Source organism: Oculina patagonica, chromosome 1 (assembly GCF_052425735.1).
Source record: "Oculina patagonica isolate OP01 chromosome 1, crgOcupat, whole genome shotgun sequence".
Lineage (NCBI taxonomy): Eukaryota > Metazoa > Cnidaria > Anthozoa > Scleractinia > Oculinidae > Oculina > Oculina patagonica.
The window spans coordinates 39,571,537-39,592,945 of NC_135758.1; the positions used below are offsets into that span (position 1 = coordinate 39,571,537).

General features: G+C 40.7%; 1 protein-coding gene across 1 annotated transcript; it reads left to right on the plus strand.

Annotated features, from left to right (window-relative positions):
* Window positions 1-657: 657 nt before the first annotated feature.
* LOC144646979 (uncharacterized) lies at window positions 658-19,759 on the plus strand. Its single transcript, XM_078506708.1, has 18 exons — window positions 658-739; window positions 1,828-1,890; window positions 2,724-2,951; window positions 4,296-4,407; window positions 5,852-6,036; window positions 6,548-6,792; window positions 7,367-7,772; window positions 8,293-8,411; window positions 9,482-9,626; window positions 9,948-10,295; window positions 11,161-11,360; window positions 12,675-12,882; window positions 14,169-15,482; window positions 16,360-16,377; window positions 16,980-17,309; window positions 18,011-18,177; window positions 18,652-19,168; window positions 19,581-19,759. Exons 1-18 carry the CDS (start codon window positions 658-660, stop codon window positions 19,757-19,759), a joined length of 4,866 nt encoding a protein of 1,621 aa, XP_078362834.1.
* Window positions 19,760-21,409: the final 1,650 nt, after the last annotated feature.

Sequence of the window (21,409 nt, forward strand, 5' to 3'; positions counted from 1 at the left end):
TTCTTTTAAAATCCACTTTATAAAGGATCAAAGCCAGTGTTGCAAACTTTGCCGTATCACTTTAATAGCTTACAGCAAGTGACCCTGACTTACTTCAAGCTATGTTGTTTTCTAAATGTTTATCGACGCTTGTGAGGTGCTCTATGATCAACACCTTGCAATTAACATTTTCTGCTGTTTTCTCCGTTATTAATCTTCTTGCTATACTGTACTTAACTTGCGCTTGAATTTTAGGTTTGACTCACCTGCGCTACTTTAGAGTTTCGATGTTAACCCCGCCATCGTAGGGTACTTCAAGAAACCTGGCGCACTTGTTGTTTATTCTTTCCCTTCTGGTGTTGCAATTATATTACAATTATAGGAGTTCATGTAAATATTCCAACGACATTATTTATTCCTTTCAAAAACTTATCAAGCTCCACTTTTACGACGCATTGAAATTATTTTCAAGAAAAATCTCTGTGGTACAATTTTCAGTCCTTCTTACTTTGGATTACGTCATGACGTGTTCAATGACACGACTGAGAGACTACCAGCGGGTGGTGTATTGCTCTAGACATTTACACCTTTTCAACAAAAGAAACAGGAAAATATTATATTTTAAAGAAGGATCACGAATTCCACTGGAATCTGATTCTCATGTCATGAACATGCAGTATGAGACTTGTACCTATTCTGCTCTTTGGCATTTTTATGTGCGAGTTCCATTGGTTTATTTTGGCGGCAAAGAAACACAAAGGTAGGTCAATGGCGGGTTTATATACTTTCTTTGTCTGTGTCTAGCCACATCTTTAACGGGTAAATGAGTCGTTGTTTTTACTTGCCACCTAGAAACTAACACTTTTGGTCGACCTCTGGTTTTATCTGCAGAAAGGTTTTTCAAAATGTATTCTGCTGTTATATATAATAGGTAGTTTCAACTGTGATGAATGCATTCAAGACCTTACTTGACGTTAATTAACTGAAACGACTAGTGTTGGTGTTTAAGTCTGGCGACAAAAGTTCTACTACAAAATCATCATCCTTAGCACTTTTAAAAATAAGACAAATTTAGTATTATGGACTATTTCAAAGTTGTGCTTAAAAATAATAAATATTTGCTAAAATCTTGAAGGGTCAAGTTCTATGTAGGCATGTCAACTACACGACTGGTACCTACCAACAACTGAATTTTCTGATTTGAAAAGGCGCTTGTTTAAAAAGCACACCTAAAATCAAACTCTTCCCATTTTCTTTTGTTTGCAAGCTGTTTTAAAAGCTATTTGCAACATCGTTCGCCAGTATATTTAATACACTGGAATGCTTAAGCTGATCTTATCTCAGTTATTTTCTCATTGAGATTAAACAACTCATTCTCTTTAAGTGAACGCTCTAAATTCTCAACGATGTGAAAGTGAAGTTTGGCGATAAAGTAGATAACACCGACCACATTTCACACCATTCGCACGGAAAACGAAACTAATACTTTTGTCTGCAAGGTCGTCTGTTTGCTTGGTCTGTAAACACGAAAATACAGTCGAACCTCTCCTAACGGACACCTCTGTATTAAGAATACTTCACGTGCTGGATCACTTGGTCCCAGAGAAACTAGCTGGGCATGAACTACGGATACTTCCATAATATGGACACTCATCTACGTCCCTTCTTTCTAATGTCTTTTTTTTTTAGCAGAATAAGTAGAAATACGCAGATTGTTTTACAGCTTTTATGTCTGACACTAGTGGCTTAATGGACCTCGGTCTGTGTTCAACACAGCTTGTTGAAATGGAGCAATAACCGGTCAGTAACTGACTGTCATTCATCTGCTGTTTATATTATTCTTTACAGTGGAAAAGAAAGGGCAAACTTCTTACAATGCAAGAAACATAATTAAAAAGCAACGAATTAATGGTAGGTATTTACTTTATTTATTTATCTCGTGTAAAAGAACTGCCCCCCCCCCCCCCCTTTACAAGAGAGGTTGAGGATCATGAGCTTTATTTTGTGAGATCGTGAAGATTGCAAACAAAGAAAAGGAAATGTTTAAACTGTCTCAGTGTGTTTAAATTCATCTTGTAGTTATTTTAGCTGCATGTACTTGTTGCAGAATAAGACAGACAACCGTGATATCAAGTATCTCTAGTGGCTTCAAACATCAGCGTTCCAGGCCTGTTTGCACGACCCCGGGTTGGCCTCTAACCAAAAAGGAATCACCGCAACGTGTAATCCTTCTCCATTCATTCTCCGTTTATTGTTTACACGAAAACAGAAAGCTTCCAAACCGGGTCAACCTTTCTGGCCGGGTAACTCCTTTTCAAGACTGAAGTTGACACCCCTAGATCTGAGTAGAAGAATCTTAGAAGTTCCCGAAAACCCAACTCAGGGATTGCTATTTTGGCACAGTCATTTAGCCATGTTTAATATGTTTGTTTCTTTGTTTGTTGTCTTCTTTTACTATAAGCAACTACCGTGAAGTGAGACCAGGATTCGTCAAAAAGTAGTGTTTGTTCCTTAATAGTGCTCCATTTTCAATTTGTGCCGAAAATCTGCAAAATTCTGTCAAAAAGTTTTGGTGATGATGATGATGATGATGATGATGATACACCGGAGATAAGAATTTGCCTGATGGGCCACTAGACTCGAACGCTGACGTCTTCGTTCGAGTCATAGTAAAATAATTAATACAAAGCATTCACATAAGGTAAGGCTTACTTCATTTGTATGAATTATCTCTTAATCCTCAGAACCTGTTAAAACGCTGCGACAACGAGGAGTCATCCTTGAGAGATGGGATAACATTGACGGCTATCTGGTTAAGAAACTTCTGGAAGATCCTCGTTTTCCTTCACTTCCAACATCCGTTAACATTCGTCCAGCATTTAATGAGCCAGATAATTGGGGAAAAAATTATGGTTCGCGAATCAGAGGTTACTTTGTGCCAGAACAGAATGGACCACACATCTTCTCTATAGGTATTAAGCAAGTAATGGGTACTCTCACTTACCCCGTTAACGGCGAAGGCTTCTCAGATAATGCAGTCTATAATACAAATGATGCACCTGCAGCAATGAAGAAAGCCAAGGAAATTCATGGGTTAAATTCGTCAATTTAAAAAAAAAACGCTTAAGTTAATTCTATGATTTTTCACTAATTAGTAAAATGCTTGTGCTGCGAAGGTCAACATTTGTCCTTTGCATTTGTACCTTTCCCATTGATTTATTTTGCCACGAAATACCACCTACACAACCCACGACTTTCTCCCCTCTAGCCTCCTCAGTCGGTAGAGAAACAGTCATAGGATCCGAAGGTCACAGGTTCCAAACCTAACGAGGTCAAAAGAACTTTTCTTTGCCTCGTGGGATCCTGCGTAGAATCTCTCCATTTCGTTACTAGCTATTACACTTTAATAGGAAGAAGTCATAATTTTATTTTAGCACTTAAAATTACTACAGAGTAAATTATCTGATTTCATTTTACAAGAGATAAGATACCTTTCTCCACACGACCCATGGGTCCTCTGCTGCTTTTGTTAGGAAACACAAGGGGGAGCCACAGGCGAGGATTAAAAGAAATGTTTCAAATGGGTGTTTTAAATTCACTTTTGACAAGTGTTTTTGGGAGGAATTAAACGGGATACATGTAGAATGGCAGTAAAGCTGTGTTTACATACCCTAGTGCAATTAACTGTTCGGTCAGAGCTTGAACCGAAAGACGTAAGCGAGCCAAATATTTTGCTGGCTGTAACAAATTGCCGCGTGCTTAGTAAATATTGATCCGGGATACATAAATAACAGACTTTTCACAAGGATCAGAACCCTGAAGGCGAGGGAGGCATACTATTGTTACGCCAACATAACAGGCTAGCATTTACAGTAAGGATCGCGCTCGATCTCGATCGATGTGAGCGCATAACTCCCAACAGTGCGACCCCGGTTCCAATATCGGACCTGGGGTCATATGTGGATTGAGTTTTTTGTTGGTTCTCGACCTTGCACGGAGGGTTTTTCTCCCGGTTTTCCTCCAGCACTATTAAATTTCAGTTCGATTTGGAAGCAGTGGGTGAATTGACACTCATTGTTGGTGAATGTGCCATTGCTACTTTCAATCATTTATTTTTATATATATTACTTATCTTACTGGCTGGGACCATTTTTTAGTGTCGCCTGCAGGTCATTAAATATTATACCTGGACGGTCCAGATCAAACTCCAGACCGTCCATATGACAAGCTGCTTATTTTTTATAAGGTACATTTTTTTCAACACATATGTGACTTGTTTGCTCTTCTATAACGTATGATTTACTTTTATTTTTTAGCAAGTGACAATGAAGGCCAGTTCTATTTCAGTAGGACAGATAACCCGGATGATAAGATATTGATATGTCGAGTTCGAAAGGACCACGAGTCTCTACCTTTGCAATTCCACAAGTAAGAACTCATAACATGTTTCTTAGTTTTTAAGCTAATTACGTGTACTAAGGTGATTCCACAAAATTTATATTTGACTATGTAAGTCGAATGAAACATTTCTGTAGGACGAATAGTTTACCCTTCTTTGACGGTTTTATGTTTGGACGAAAGAAATTAGTGTGCGATTCCGAGATGAGTTTTTTTGGTGGATCAAGCCACGGGGACAATTAACATTTCGTTTGTTTATATCCCACCTAATTTAGTCTCCCTCGCAATACAGGGAACAGACACCTTCGGCCCGGCTCGAACCTTCCGTCTGAGAGAGGTGTCCGTCTTATAGGGAATTTAGTTACAATAAAATTTACTGAAAAACGGCACGGACGGCCGGGGCTACACCAGTGTCCGTTAAGATAGATCCAATGTACAACAACGTTCCACAAACAATTCTAGTGTTAACTATGTTTTTATTCGCCTTGTAAAAGAAAGTGTAAAATAGTAAAACTGCAGGCAAAGCCTCATCATTGTGTGCACCAAAGATGGAGTGTCAACTTATGATTTTTCACGCGTCAACTCATAAAACAAATATGTTATTTTCGTCTTTTGTATTTTACATATACGTCATTTTGGCCAGAGTAGTAAGTGACCATTTGAGATATTGCTGCCTGATTTATCCCTTTACCGTACCCAAAATCACAGTACCGTATTTACTCGAATAAGCTCCGCCCCCGAATAAGCCCGCTCTCGAATAAGCACCGCAGTTGGGTCCAAAAAGTTAATAAGCGCCGCCCCCGAATAAGCGCTGCGGTACCGATGCGGCGCTTATTCGATGAATTCCGTTAAACTTAAAACAACACTACAAAGCAACTCTAAAACAAACTTGGAAGTTTCTTTCCAGAAAAAGCGATGTTCTGCAGTTCAAAATGATTGTTTTACAATACGTAGTTCTGTAAATGTTGCGAAGGCCGCAAACTTTGCCAGGACACCAAGCGCCACTTCTCCCTTCAGCAAGAGACAAATACTGAGAACCAAAAGACACTTCTGTTTTCAATAACTGTAAAAGATTAGATTATTTCTGGCGGCTTAATTTTAAATAAGCGCCGCCCTCGAATAAGCGCCGCATTTGAGGCGCGCAAAATTTAATAAGCGCCGCGGTGCTTATTCGAGTAAATACGGTAAGTCAATCAGACGCGTTGTCTACTATCCTGATTTCCTGCGATACTAGGTCACTAACATGTGTGGTCAATACCTAATCGTAACTTTTTTGTACGGTTCTGCGGCAAATGAAACTCGTTCGGTCCAATGTAGATAGATAGCCGAGATAAAACTTTTTTCGTTCGGTCTCCCCTTGGGTATTTGAGTTTACTAGTCCTCGCCAAAATACGACTCATAGCTCGTCAAATTTACGAGTTATGACAATAGGCATAACTACCTTGACAGGAAAAGGAATGGTTGTCTTTTCCAGATATCCTGAACAAACGTCCCAGGCAGTGTACCTGATAAAAGGCTCGTATTACTACATCGAAGGGCTACATAAGCAACAATATGGCAACGACACCTTTGCTGTTGGAGTCCAAACACCTGACAACAAGCAGTACTATCCTATACCTTCTAGGTTTTTGTGGACAACGACGCCACCCAAGCCTCAAGGTATGCTAGATAAATTAAATTTAAGCAAAAAACGACGAAATGATGGCATATGATCAAAGACATAGATTTAAACAACTCACAAAAGTTAAAAAAGTCAAGTTAAAAAAGTTTAATTAACCCTCGGACGTACAAGGGAGGGGATAGATTTAGTCATTTATGGACTCATTTTTTGCATGATAGCGAATTTAGTAAGGCCTTAGTTGTTTTCCACCTTTGACTTCAATACACATCACAAACCTCGACGTTAATAATTCTCGTTTTCATGCTCACCTCATCCAATAACAGCTTACAATTAGATCAGAAGAATAGAATAAAATAGAATAGATAATTTTATTTAAACACAGTAAAAACTTCTTGAGTCCTGTTTACTTTGCTATAATATTATTTTACAAAAAGGACATCAGAAATTAAGGAAAGGATATTTGTTTAATTAAAACCACCATAGGTCAAGAAAGTTTTAAATGCTCTAAATAATTTCTAGTTGTTTGAATTTAATATATTTTCCCTTCAGAAAACCAAACATCCCCTTCTATTCTGGTAACGATAGCGGCCAAAGCAGGAGCAAAGGCAGGAGCCTCTCTTGGCGCGAACGAGGCATTTAAAAGCGGAATGCGAGCAGGTGCAATGGCAGGGGCTGAGGCCGGAGAAGAAGCTGGAGCAGAAGCCGGTGCGATAGCGGCAGAAAAGGCAGCAACTGAAGTAGCCACCAAAACACTGAAGGAAGCCTTGGCCTTGATGGGTGTATCCAACAAACCGGTAGAGTGTCAATGAGAGGCTTTTGTAACTGCGGCAATGGTTTCTACACCTTGTATTCTTTCTTTTTTTTAAGTGTACATTTAGTAAGACTGTTTCGTAAATATCGCAAATCATACTATTTGGTAGATAAATTCTGATTTCGAACCAAGTGGCCCACCACGACGGCGAACGCTTATCTCTGGTTTAATCACTTCCCCTGGATGGGTTCGTAGTTCATCGCATAGCTACATCAAATCATTTCATTCGCTGGCGCCCATTTATGCACCTGAGTTAAGAAAGTAAAGTTCCTTGCTAAGGAACAAAACGCAAAGACCCTATCCAGTGCTAGAACCCAGAACACTCCATCTAAAATTTAGTTGCATAGTCCCTTTTCGAGCCCCGTTAATGGTAGCTGTGATGTTCATGGGCAAAAAGCTATTCATTCGAAGTGGCTTTCTCCATTCAGGAATAAGTATCAGTAAATTTTTGGGGAAACTTGATAAAAAAAGTAACCAGCTATAGCAAAGTATCCCATGCTGTTGAAGACTAATGGTCATCTGTGTCTTCCAAACCAATTATTCATTACCGCTTTCAGATTTTTAACATTTACACAGCGAATGGCAGTGTTATTCCAATGCAGCCTGGAGCAACTTCCCAAACTGGAGGACAAGCGGGTGCAGGTCTAACAGGCCAAGAAGTTATAACAGGTCAAGCAGGTCTCACAGCAGGTCAAACAGGTCTGACAGGTCAAGTGGGTCAAGTAGATCTAACCGGTCAAACAACTCTCACCGGCCAGGAAGCGCAACAAGGCGCGGTCAATGCAACCATTGTAGTAATACCAGGAAGTGCATCAGGGGCATCGGTGGCAGCCGCGGGGGTCAGTGCAGGCCAAACTGTCTCCGTAATAAAAAAGAACTACGCCTTTTGTCCTGCTGGCTACGATGCTCGTGTATGTGCGTGCCAAAAAACGTTTTTGGACCAGCTGGGATTCGCCACCGTAAGTAAGTAGAAATGTTCATTTATTTGTATCACGTTAAATTTTACGCAATAAGCATTACATGTAAATATTGCATTAATAAGTCTTAACGGAGATTCCTTTATAAAAAAGACTGAAACGCGGCGTTTTCCAATAAACTGTGGTGCATGTGGAACTGACCTTTCAAAATACTGCAGCAGAATACAAAGGTCGTAGAACAACAAACTGAGCGAATACTTTTAGTGTTGCTCGTAAAAATGTGACCATGTACTTTTACCTGACAATGCTTAGATGTAGAGTAAATATAGATAATTTTCCAAACAATTCAATCGAAGTGTCTTCACACGCTAGATAAAATGAAAGATTTTGCGCACTTAACAGCAGGGATAGAGATACCCAGCATTGATTAGGGATAGAAAAAGGGCGCCTGCTTTTGAAATCAATCAAGTTTAGCTGCAATTTGGTCCAATATTTAACGCTTATCCAACCTGTAGTTTAATCAGGTTCCACTCGTTGAGTGTACTTTCATTTTGTTCGCACTACAGTTGTGAGTACAGCTATGTACGTCATCTACTCTGTTGATGTTCCAGTCAAGCAAGACCCTTCACATAACCTTTGCTGGCGAATCACCAACGGGAAACTTGAGTTGGGCCGGAGTTGTCAGGTTAATCTCAATTCAATTCAGTTCCTTATTGTCATAAAAAAAAAATTTTGAAAGCAGATTACTACGATAACGCGAACTCTACTAAAGTAGAGTAAAGACCTGTTTACATGGAGGAAGGGTGCCCCGGCTAACCGAGTTACCCGGCTAGAAGGGGTGAAACATAGCCCGCCTTTACATACAGAATTCACAGCCCTTCTACCCGAGTTGAGTCAGCGTCATTGAAACGTGTCACGATGTGGAAAAACCATGTAGCTCCAAATGATTGAAGAAAAATATGACTTTTTACTGAATAATCAAGGCTAACCGTCTTCAAATCTATTTTACTCTGATGTCCAAGCTCTTAGAAATTTACTTCGTCTATTGTTTGGGGGGAATTCAATTGAAATTCAACAGTCTTTGGCCACTAAATTCAAATTATATTTGCTGTTCTGTGAATTAGGATAATCATTCCAACGAAAATTTCGAATTAATTAGCTGTTGCTCAAAGATATATTTTCCAGCCTACAGATAAAACTAATTTGATCTAATTTAAGAACACGCGCGAAGACCTATCGCGGCAAGCCGGGAGAGCCCCGTCATAGCCGGTTACATGGCAAAAAACAAACCCGCCTAGCTAGAAGGGTGCCACCTATTCTTTCTCCCCCGCGTACATTTCCTATTATATTTGCCTTTTATAGCTTCAGTTTCTAAATAGCATATGCGATTAAACTGTTTCTTTCGTAAGAGAAAAAAAGAAATATTTCCGTGTATTCTTCTATTGCAAGTCCTACACAATTACCCTGCCGAGCACGAAATCGTCACTGACTTCCTAGTACTTGATTCTTCTTTTACAGTCAGTTGCTACCGGAGTAATAGCTCAAGCGTTTGTCGCTTGAATTCCTGTCTTGATCAGACCCTAAAATCACTTGAATTAGCTCATGCTCCTGGTACTGACTACATTTGACGAGAGAACAACAAATTTACGATGGGGGGGGGGGAGGGGGAGGTAGACATCAGTCACCCAACGGGTGATCAAATACGTGTTTCTATTTCAAGCGAATCTTTGTTTCTTTGCTTAATTTTATCTCAAGGCTTTTGCACTAAAGATTCCAGGACTTTTCAGTGGATACAAGGAGCACGTAACTTTGTCGTTTGAGTCAATGTGTGCACCCGGTTACTATATTCGTCAAAAGAACTACAGATTTGTTTTGGGGAAGAAAGGAGACATGAAGTTTGGTAAGCTCGAAGCTTTACATCGATTATTCGTAGCCAGGTTTATTTTAAATGATGATGATGATGATGATGATGATGATGATGATGATGATTATCATATTCCTGATCTTCTCGCCACCGGGCGGATGATGTCATCTATTTGTTAATTGACACATAAAAGGAAATTGCAGCCTCCATTTGAGGCCTTACGCACTTTTGCGTAGAAGATTGAAAATCTCTTCCATAAGTCATATTATCGTACCGCCGTACGGGCTCGTTATCACTATCGTATTAAAAAAAAATTGACCACTTTCTAACAAGACTCGGGTTTGTTTGTATTACCAGATTTCGATGCAAGTGCAGCCTTTCTCGAGGTATTTTCCCTGCCAGGTGCATTTCAGTTTATGCTCATGCGAAAAGGATGGTTCATTTGCAGAAGTATAAATAAAAACTATCACCGAGTGGAGGTGGTAACGGACTACAACATGGGGAGTGATGATTGGCTAGAGCGTTGCGCATTTATGTTAAGACCTCTGCGTGTAAATGAAGATCCACACATGAACTGCTATAATACGTTTCAACCGTCCACGCCGCCGGGAATCCCTGTAACAACAATGACAACTCCATTGCAAACAATCAAAACAACACCGACCACTCGACCCACGACAGCACCGACGCGCCATAAGCCTGAAGGTAAAATGTAGGCAAAAAGTTTTTGCGGATATTGCTGCTCAGGGAAAGTAATCCCATAACAAAACACTGTCACTTGTTGCAGTTAGCGCTTATCCTCGAACCATTTCCTTTTTTAAACTCACTTCTGTCTATCAGCAATAAAAAAAGATAAGAGACAAATCGTGTGCAATATTAAGTGGTCGTCACAAAACGCGTCTGTGGTTTTGGGAAGCTTAGCAGCCGTTTTTTATTCGTGCTAAAAACTCAGTTTGTCAGAAAACAATACTATATCGTTAATTATACGCGGGGAAGACATGGCGGCAGCAAGAAACGTTACTGACATACTTTTCATAGCTACGTTATATAATGGCAATATGATGCCTTGCTGACCAACTAACAGTCATTAGCATAACCACACTGACCTACTATTGGTAATCGCGCAATCTGATGGGCTACACAGGTGCCTACTATCGAACGTAGAAGGCTCTCGGAGCGCGCGCTTAGTTTTCGCATAATTTTATCAATCAAAGCCTTCAATAAATGAATTCTAGTGTTATTCTGAGTTTAATAGATCGGTCAGTGGGTAATACTAACACAATTAGACGGCTCGCTCTCGGTTTCTACCGGCTTTTGATAGTTGACTCGGGGCTTCGCCCCTCGCCAACTATCAGCCGATAGAAACCTCGAGCTTGCCGTCTAATTGTTAACTAGCAGCTTTTTTGGACCATTTATGTCCCGTCAACTGTTTCAGACAGAACTCTATTACGCTATTGTTTTCTTTCGGTTATAGAAACGACAGTTATTCAATTGTTTTTTAAAACAAGGGACGTGAATGAGTCATTTAATTTGACGCGATGACTTTTCTTTTTTTTTTCTTTTCATTTAGGGCCCTGTCTCCACTTTACTTTCTGGAATAATGCTGGAGTGCCTGTTCTTCTCTATTCCAGTCTTAAACCAGAAGGTTATTTTTTCAAAGGACCTAAGTTACGTCTTCGTTACGTTATTCGCGACGGTCAAGTCGAAGGTTTAAAAAAAATTGGACAGAATAGAGGACGGCGAGGAGACGACGCTGAGGTTCTATCTGAGGTAAGCTCGCAAATTCATTTTACGATTGGTGCCTTTTGCAAAGTCATAGGTCAAAATGGCAACATGATTAGCTTTTCCCATTTCTTTGTGGGTAACTTTAACGGATACGAAAGACTCAAGTTTTGTATAGTGTAAACTCGTTTAAAGTTTTTTATGTCATTAATGCTTCTCACACCATGCGACGACCCTCTAAAGTTTAGTTAAAGATAACTTAAAGTAATTTGACCTCGCTCCCAATGCGTGGCTTCAATAGCTCAGTTGGTAGAGCATCGCAACGGTATCGCGGAGGTCACGGGTTCGAATCCCGTTGAAGCCCTAAATTTTTTTCAGGCTTCTTTATTCCAATTGCTTAAATTGGAAATTCACTGCGATGATCATTTATCACTTTCTGAAAGTAATTTCTTGTTATAAGTGTGTAGGAGACGCGGTGGCCTAATGGTTAGCGCAATGGACTCCGGATGGAAGCCTGGCTGCGGTCTTAACAATTGTGTTGCGTTCATTGGCAAGACAGTCTACCCAATAGTGCCTCTCTCCACCCAGGCTAAATGGGTACCAGAGAACTTAATGCCGGGGGGTAATCCTACGAGCGACTGTCATCCAATTCAGTAGTAGAGATACTCCTAATATATGGTTTAAGGCCTTAAAAGCGGAGCTTCCAATTTATTTTTCATTGGAGTTAAAAATGTTTTCATTATAGTGAGTGACTGAATCACTAAAAGCATACGGTGGTCCAAAGGTGCTAGACAAATGTAAACCGCTCACGGAGTCGTGCAACAAAATGTTCGCAGCAGAACGATTATCTTGAGGTAGTTGAGGCAGAGAAAAATAAACTCATGGCGGTCATGACGCTTTAAAAGTTACATAAAAGTTACTTGTCTGCTTTCTAGCAATATAAAATAGTTTCGCGATCCTCTTATAGATTTGTTACCAAAAGAGATGTCAAATGGGTACCAGAGAACTTAATGCTGGGGGTAACCCTATGAACGACCGTCGTCCCATTCAGTGTAGTGTAGAGATACTCCTATTAATGCTACGAAAAACCTGAAAACCGGAATGAGCTCCGGCACCTGAACCAGACTTTACCTTGATGTTAGTGCGATCATCCCTAGTCTTGATTTTCGGTCAGCTGTCAAAAATGATGCGTACAATTTGCATACTGACTGGTCTGCGACTTTGTGTGTCATTGTTGAATTGTGTGTTGGTGCATCAAATTTCTAGATCTTCGCTCCATTTTCTCAGTCTCATAGCATGACTTTGCCCTTCTATACGACCTTGCCAAGTTATCAAAGTTATTCTTTACAATGTAATTTTCAGGTAATGGATAATTTGGGGGATATCCAGCAGCTTTATCTTGACGAGAACTCGTCTAAAATAAGTGGTGGTCAAGTTGTAACATTTTGGGCCAAGGACCCATACGGAAAACGTGAAATTCTTTTGGACGGAAAGAAGATAATCTACGCGGTTCCTGGCCTTCACTGTCACCATTATATTCACGTTACAGTGACCTCAAGGCCAAAATCAAGTATGTCTATAATTTTATTTATTCTACAGTCATGTAAATTAAAATAGCAGAGAAACTTACCGTATGCGCTCAATAAGATGCCAGGTCAAGTCAACTTTGTTCACTCCCAAGCTTACATTTCAACGTTTAGAGGAGTTTTTAAGAGTTTTGGGAACTGTGGTAATTTTGACAAGCAATCTTAAAAGGTCTTTCGAGGTGAAACATTTTGCTCATTCACGATAAGCCGTTCCTTTAAGAGTGTAAACCTCCCCGACGGAAAGAAAGACCGCTAAAAAGGGAAAGGAAAAAGATCTGATAGAAAATTCTATAAATAAACCGAAAATATCAATAAACCCCTCTGCAAGGACCAATTTATTCTTTAACTTTTTGACAAGTAAAAGCATTTATATTGGTAAACGAAATACCTCAATTTTTTTTTTTTACCCCTCGCCTCCCCGAAAGCAACGACTCTACAAAAGAAGCGACATCAAACATAATATAACTTGAGAAACAATGGAAAGTATAGATACAAGAAGCACTCTATTCTGCGTCACATATATTCTCTTACTCTATGTAAAGAAAACATGAATCCTTTTTGGACGAATTTTTATACAAATCATATTTACTTTTTTACGATGGATCAGCCAACCATGCGGTTGACATTTAAGCAATCCGAAAGTAGCGGTAGGAAAAAAGACTGCTAAAGTTTAAACGGCTTTAACCTTCTGTAATAGAAGTTCTCAAACTCATTAATAATTCATGATTTCACAAGCCAATCGGGATACGCCAATTTGGTCAGGTGCCTGTGGTTTAAAACCCCGATGAAACACTAGACAGAGGCCTTTCCACGATAGTTTGATAAAATCAAACTCTAGAGTTTGATAAAATGTCAATCCCTTGTGATGCAGGGTTATTCTAATTTAAATATTAATGACACAAACACCGACTGAATAGACAAGCTTCTGTTTGGAATAACTCTAAAATTAACGTTTACCGCGCAATTCAAAAACGTTCCTGAATATCTCGTAGAGACCACCGTTCTTATTCGCAACCGAGTTTTGGACGAATTTTGTGAGCCAATACTTTAAAGACAGACTATCCAGGTCCTCCAACATCACTTTGCAGGCGATGAACATCACAATCCTTGAACACACTTCCCGGGTCAAGAAAAAGGAATTTTTGCTCGCGCGCTGTTTGGCGTTCTCAAAACCTCAACGACTCACTAATTTTGTCTTTGTACTGTATACAACGACTCACTAAAATGCACTTAAAATGCTTATATTTTCCATTTCGTATGCAATCTATAGGTCTTCCAACTACGAAGCCAACGACATTAAGGCCACAATCGACTACCTCTCCGAAACCAACCGTACCTCCCTCACCGCCGCCTCTGCCAACGTCTCCACCACCAACACAGCCACCCCCACCACCACCTCCTCTTCCTCCTCCTCCTCCTCCTCCTTCTCCTTCTCCTCCGCCTCCTCCTCCTCCTCCGCCTCATCCTCATCATCATCCTCATCCTCATCCACATCCACATCATCCACCACCATCACCGGTTCCATCTCCTCCATCACTTAAGCCGACTCCACCTCCACTGCCGCCACCGCTGCCACCCCCTCCTCCTCCTCTTCCTCCGCCTGCTCCGCCTCCACCAATTCCCCCTTCTCCCCCTTTAACAACTGTGAAACCTCCTTTTACTCTTCCGCCATGTGGCCCCTCTCCTTCCACAACAACACTTCGTCCATGCGAACCAACTACTCCACCTTTTACTAGGCCACCACCACCTGCAGCACCATCACCACCTCCACCTTCTCTGCGTCCGCCAGCACCCTATCCTTCCCCTCTTACAACTACTAAGCCCCCCTTTACTCTTCCGCCATGCGGCCCTGAAATCTTCACTGTCTCTCCTTCCACAACCACACGTCGCCCATGCTCTCCAACAACTCCACCACCACCACCACCTACAGCACCGCCACCACCCGTTTATCCAGTACCACCCCCTCCTCCATCTCCCCCATTGCCTCCTTCGCCTCCTCCACCCCCTCCGCCACCTCCTCCGCCTCTTCCTCCGTCCCCACCTCCGCCCCCTCCTCCGTCCCCTCCTCCGTCCCCCCCTCCGCCACCTCCTTCGCCACCTCCTCCGCCTCTTCCTCCGTCCCCACCTCCGCCCCCTCCTCCGTCCCCTCCTCCGTCACCCCCTCTGTCGCCTCCTCCCTCCCCTCCTCCGCCTCCTCACCCCCCTCCATTCGCTCCATCACCTCCACCATGTGGTCCTGAAGTGCCAGGAAAACCTCATTTATCTACCACACTTCGTCCATGCTCCACACCCACACCACCTGTCACCAAACCACTATATACAACACTTCCACCTTGTCCACCTTATCCTAGTCCACTACCTCCCGGCTCACCGCCTTGCAAACCTTCTATTCCTCCTCATCCTGCTCCACCACCAAGCCCTCCGCCAGTCTTCCCACCTTCATGCACGCCACCAGGTGCCCCTCAAACACCTGGTGCTCCACCTCCGTGTACATCATCTACTCCAGCTCCAACCAAACCGCCAGTGGTTGGCTCTGTTACCCTACCAACACTGCCTCCAATACCAACACTTCCTTTAGTTCCAGGTAAGTACTGTTTTCTAAAATGAATAAGTTGTTTATAAGATTGCCTTGATCCTATATAATAAGATATTTCGTTGGTTAGCAAACTTTGTTTACCCGATTAACTCAATTCAAGATATCTAAAACGTTTTCGCGTGCACCGCAAAACCAAACTGCAGAAATTCAAACATTTTAAGGTCTTTAAAAAACAGAGACAAAAACCGTAATGCATCAAGATAATAATTGAACTTGGAAAAGAAATCATATTTTGAGCCTTCTGGTAATTTACTTCTAAAGTCTTTTATAAGAAAATTTCTCAAGTCGACATAAAAAAGTAAAACAACACCATTCAAGCGAATGTGCTGTATATTATAGATAAAGCTGCTATTTTCTGATTTCTTTTGCCGTTTAGTGCTTTCAATAAACATCGTTTAAAATTTGCGCAAATGAAAAGGCCTCATATAATATGTCAATATAGGAATTTACACTTTCAACTTCCATATCTTTACTATATGGTTGTAATACTGTGACGATGAACAATGGTAAGAGGACTGAGTGGAATCTAATTCGGTCTGTAAGCAAACGAGTGATCAGATGTGTTTAATCGCGGGAACAATTGCGGACAGAATTGGACGACACGAAGTCCTGTTACCAAATAATCAAAACTACAACAAAATTTGATAACCATGACCAAATCTAAACAAAACTGTTGAGATTTTTTAGCTGAGAGGCACGAGAAACCAAAACACCAGCGCTAGCAAATGACAAGTACTCTCCAATTACAAGCAGAACGCGTTAACTGTCCTATTTTGGGCTAAAATCGCACATGCTAAGGACGATTCATATTCCAGAATTTTGTTACAGTTTTAATTAATGAAAATATCTTTGTTTTTAATTTCAGTGTTACTTATAAGTCAAGGTAAGTTTTTAAATCCAATTGGTTCTATTTTGTAAATATCTTGTAATCTTTATTTTGAAAAGGAATAGTAATATGTATATTCTATGGCACTGTAAACGAGAATGATTTTCAAGTTTTATCACAAGTGACGAGAAAGTCACATAAGCAATACAACTTTCAGTTGGTACAGATGGCAGTATATATTCTTTTGGTGGGGAGAATGAAAAGAGTTACCTTTAAGAAAAGGTAGATCCTTCCATGTTGGCTGCTCAGCCTTTCTACAAAATCAACTGACATGATTCATTAATAACTTGAGAGCACGAAGAAATTCTACCAACTAGCACCATCTTTAGCATAGCTTTTTTGCGATACAAAAACTAATTCGATAAAGGACTTGCAGAAACTCGAGTAGGGATTAATCTTGTGTTTGAGCTTCTTTCACCTCGGTTCATAATATATGCAAATTTGTTCCCCCAGTGCGAGCTGACAGAATTCCTTTGTACAAGGAACAGTGCGAAAAGGCTAGACCTGTTCAAGAGATTCAAGGATTTTTAGTAACGTGTTTATTTTTTAGGAAACGAAAATGAATACAAAATCTAAAATAATCCTTGGTGGGTTTGCAGGTTGCATGCCAACTCATGGCGGGACCTCAAAAGGCGCCTGTTGTATGTTCCCATTCATCTACCAAGGAAACCCGCAGCATCGCTGTACAAGAGCCGAGCGAGGCTACCGTTGGTGCTCAACCACGGGTAATTATGACGCCGATAAGCAGTGGGGGTTTTGTGCAGCCTGCTTTTTGTGTCACGGTGGCAATTCAAATGGTAACTGCTGTCATTTCCCGTTCATATATGGTGGTAAAATGTACACGACTTGCACCACTCAAGACGAAACCAGGCCTTGGTGTGCTACTACTTACAACTATGACGTGGACAAGCAGTGGGGCTATTGTGGAGGTAAGTGGGAAAAAGGTGTATGAAATTATAAACTTTTTGGAAGTCATTTCGCAACGTTATTATATATATCGCTATGTTACCACTCCGTCGAATCCATAAAAATTATTTCAAAACAGCTAGGACGCAAAGGTATATTTCAACTTGATAAACGTATTGCCCTCTCGACTTTCGGTACGCGATGTTTCAATAAGAAACTAATTTATTTAATTGTTCTGTTTCACAAAAGCGATACATTTTCCTTTGCTCTCCGTAAGTTTCGTTTTTCGTCACGTCACACCTTGAAAGTAGTAAAAAAATCTTTGGCTGCATAGAATCGTTTACTTTGCTACATCATCTGTAAAAACTGGTCCAAGTTTAATAACTTTGTTTGTCTCAGTGGAGGGAATAAGTGCCGGTCTCGCCAAATCTTTGTTGAAGCACTGTAAGAATTTTCGAATTATTTCATCCAATCAAAAACTAGTGCGAGCACTCGCGAGTTCTCCAAAAGAAATCGCGTGTGCAAATTCGTCATTTTGCTTAGCAACTTCTGGACAAAAACCGCAGGCTCAGTCACTTCTCGGAAACGTGATCTTGCCATCAATTGGCACTTGTTCCCCCGACTAGTCTGGAGCACTGGAGCGCTAGGGTGACTATCGTAGGTCCCTAAACACCGTTTCGTACTGAAACAGCGAGCTTTTATATTGATGTATCGTTCAAAAAAGGTGACGCCCCTGGCTCTGTGCCTCAGGCCAAGATTTCCTATGCACCGTGTCCCTCTGATTGTGACGGTAAGTGTGTTGACACTTGCCCTGACTACTGCTGTGTGAAAAACTTTAAAAGCAAGACGTCCCAGCAAATACAACAACCGGCAGCCCCTCAGCCTTCCCAGGTAATAACTAGTCTTAAAAATGTAAAAAAAGAATTCCAAACGTTGTAAGTCAGTGCACTTAAGCCTGCGATAGAATATTTTTTGTTAACAAGGTATTCAAACAACGAAAAAGAGTCAACACATCGGTCAACTCAATGAAGAATGACCATTTAGCCTTTTTTGTGTGTCAAACCGCTGAAAAATACAATAACAGCTTTAATTATATCAAACATGATCTTTTTTATATGAGCGGCTACACGGCTTAAGCTTCACTCTGTTCTTATGTTTTAGGAACGAAAATAGGGACTACTGAGTGATTGCTTACCACATAAATGGCGGATAAGCTTGTGATAGTCTAAAGGAATTCAGCCGTTTTTACTGTTGTTGTTGTGATGATGATGATGATGACGATGATGATGATAATGATGATGATGATTCATAGAGCTTTAGTTTAACTTTTTCAAAACAAGCTTTTCTTGTTTTGTTTTTTAACAGAATCAGCTAGTTTCACCCGTACAGCCAACATCGTCCTCTTGCCCTCCTATCTGCGCTACAGTCTGTGCCCCAGATTGCCCAGTTCACTGTTGTAATCTTCCTCCTCCTTCGCCGTATGTTCCCAGTCCTCCTTCTGGGCCAGTGTATTGCCAACCGATCTGTCTTAGGGTGTGCTATAACACTTGCCCAGCAGAATGTTGTTCAAACACACAACCAGGCATGGCACGTGATACGTCTTCGTACACAGTTTCCTTACCGTGCCCCGCTGATTGCCATCCTATCTGTCATGATAACTGCCCAGCACAGTGTTGCCAGAAAGCACATCAAGCATCAAGGCGTCTTCCGTTCGTAGATGATTACTCACCTTCGCCATCGTCCCTAACTGTCCGATCAAAGATGGATTGTCCTGTTAACTGTCGCAAATTCTGCTCTCAGTGGTGCCCTAGACATTGCTGCAGTAAAAAGGACGACGGGAAAGCAACGGCTAGCACCTGGCATCAAGATATTAGTTCTCAAGGTAATAGCCTGATTAAACTCATTAGTTAAAACAAAGGTATATCAAGAGAGTAAATCTAAACGTAGGCGATGTTTCAAGCTTGTCGTTTCGAAACTCCCTCAATCTCTTCTAATCTTAATCATCCCTATTCCTCCTAACTATGGTTTCAATTACAATAAAAACCCGCATATAAGAACCTGCCTTTTTCCAAGTTAGCCCATAAAGGTTCTTATATGATTGGGGTTAACAACTAAGGGTTTCTATTATTACGTCTTTTAAGTGATCGCACGAAAAACTATAGTGTGGTTAGCGGGAATTTTAGACAGGCGCTTATTACATATTCGCATAATTATATACAGAAGTCACAGAAGGGAAATAGATATCGCGTTAGACATCCGTACCGGGACTGAAGTGATTTAATTTTGATTTGAAGTTTGTAAAGATGGCGCCGCTACAGTCGGAGGAAATGCACGTGGTGCCTGCTGTAAGTTTCCCTTTATATACAAGGGAACGGTATACTGGAGATGCACCGCACAAGATGCAGACAAGAAATGGTGCTCTGTCACTAAAGTGTTTAATCTCGACAGAAAGTGGGGTTACTGTACTTGGTGAGTATGTGGGGATTCAGTGGGTGGGAGCACATAACTTTTATTTTATATTCTTATACAGTGTATGTAAAATTCTGAAACATATTATTATCGATATAGACAACTGATACAAGGCGCCGTGGCCTAGTTATTAGGGTGCTGGACTTGTGATCTTGAGATTCCCTGGTTCAAATCCTCTTTCCCGCCATTAGCTGGATTTCTGTTCAGTAGTTCCGAATTCAACTCGTCCACGCTTTGTAAATAGCCAAAAGGTTTGCCTTCCACCAGTTGGGATTTTTAACAAGTTTCTGTTCTGCAGTAAAATGTATTTGTTCGTTTATTGAGTGCCCTCAATTACAGCAGTGCTTTATGCTCGTGATTTACTTTTATTTTATTATATGCCCAAAGAAAGTGATATAAGGAGAATATCACTTAGATCTTAAAAAGATGGCGACTGGTACATTTACCTATAATTCCAAGCGCGCGATAACGCTAAAAACCCCATTAAAAAGGCATAGAAAAGCTCTAAAAACTTCAAAAAAAAAAACCCGCCTGCATGGACAATTTCGTTACTACAAGGTAGAATTTCGCAGAGATGTGCATGTCTTTGTGCCCTATTTAATTTTGCAAGGTAGTGTGGTACAATGTGGAGCCGCCATCTTTTTCTGTATGGTAGATAGTAATAAGCCTTAGTTACGTAAATCCTGTTAAATCTGTTGTTTTGCTCTTTATTTAGAGTTGCTGACTGAACGTTCAAACGAGCGTTGTTTTAGCTGTTCATTTCACGGGCTACGATCAAGAAATCAGAAGTAAACTGGATAAATGAGGAGGGAATACACCTACATCGTGCAAGATGATACACTATAAGAGACCAGTATATGTGTTTTCAAAATGTGCTACATTATATAATACCATGAAAAGTGCTCAAGACTGTTATGGATATAACATGCGTGAACAGTGGCATACACACGTTTATTAATATTAAAATTTTATAGTGGAAGTATGTTCCTTGTGCCCTCTTAGGTGATGAAAATTGTGTTTTCGTATCGCTGGGATATCCCTTTTGCAATTTCAAGTTACAGATGATACATTCAGAGTCAGCCGCAAATAAACAGAAACGTATAATTGTCAAGAAAAGAATTTTGTCCAAAACGTAGCTCTATTGGCTGACCAGTGCTACTTATCAATCATCGACAAAAGAAAATTAATAGGTTTCTCTTCGGAATTGAAACCACCACCCAGAAAAGGATTTGTGCACCCTTAAGGGTCGGCGTTGTTCAAAATTTCTACGGATATACCCGTCTACGGCTTTATACGTGAGCCCGTTCAGCATGATTTTATACTACAAAGACAGAACCATCATTCACCAGACGTAATGGAGCCTTGCTTAGGTAGCACTTAAAAACTGATCATGGCTGTTTGTAACTGATCATGTTTCCATAAGTAAAAGGTTAAATTGAGAATAAACTTACATTTTTTTGCATTTTGTGTGGCAAACTTCTACGTAAGAAGCAGGGTTACGCCCGGGATTTTATTTTGCTGTTGACCATTACATACTCCTGCAGAGCTGGAAAGAGTAGTTGACCTTTTTCGGCCATTTTTTTATTCTTTTCTGATCTCTTCATGCTTTTCTGCCCTCTAAGCCCCGTCAACAAGTACAAAGTAAAAACAAATT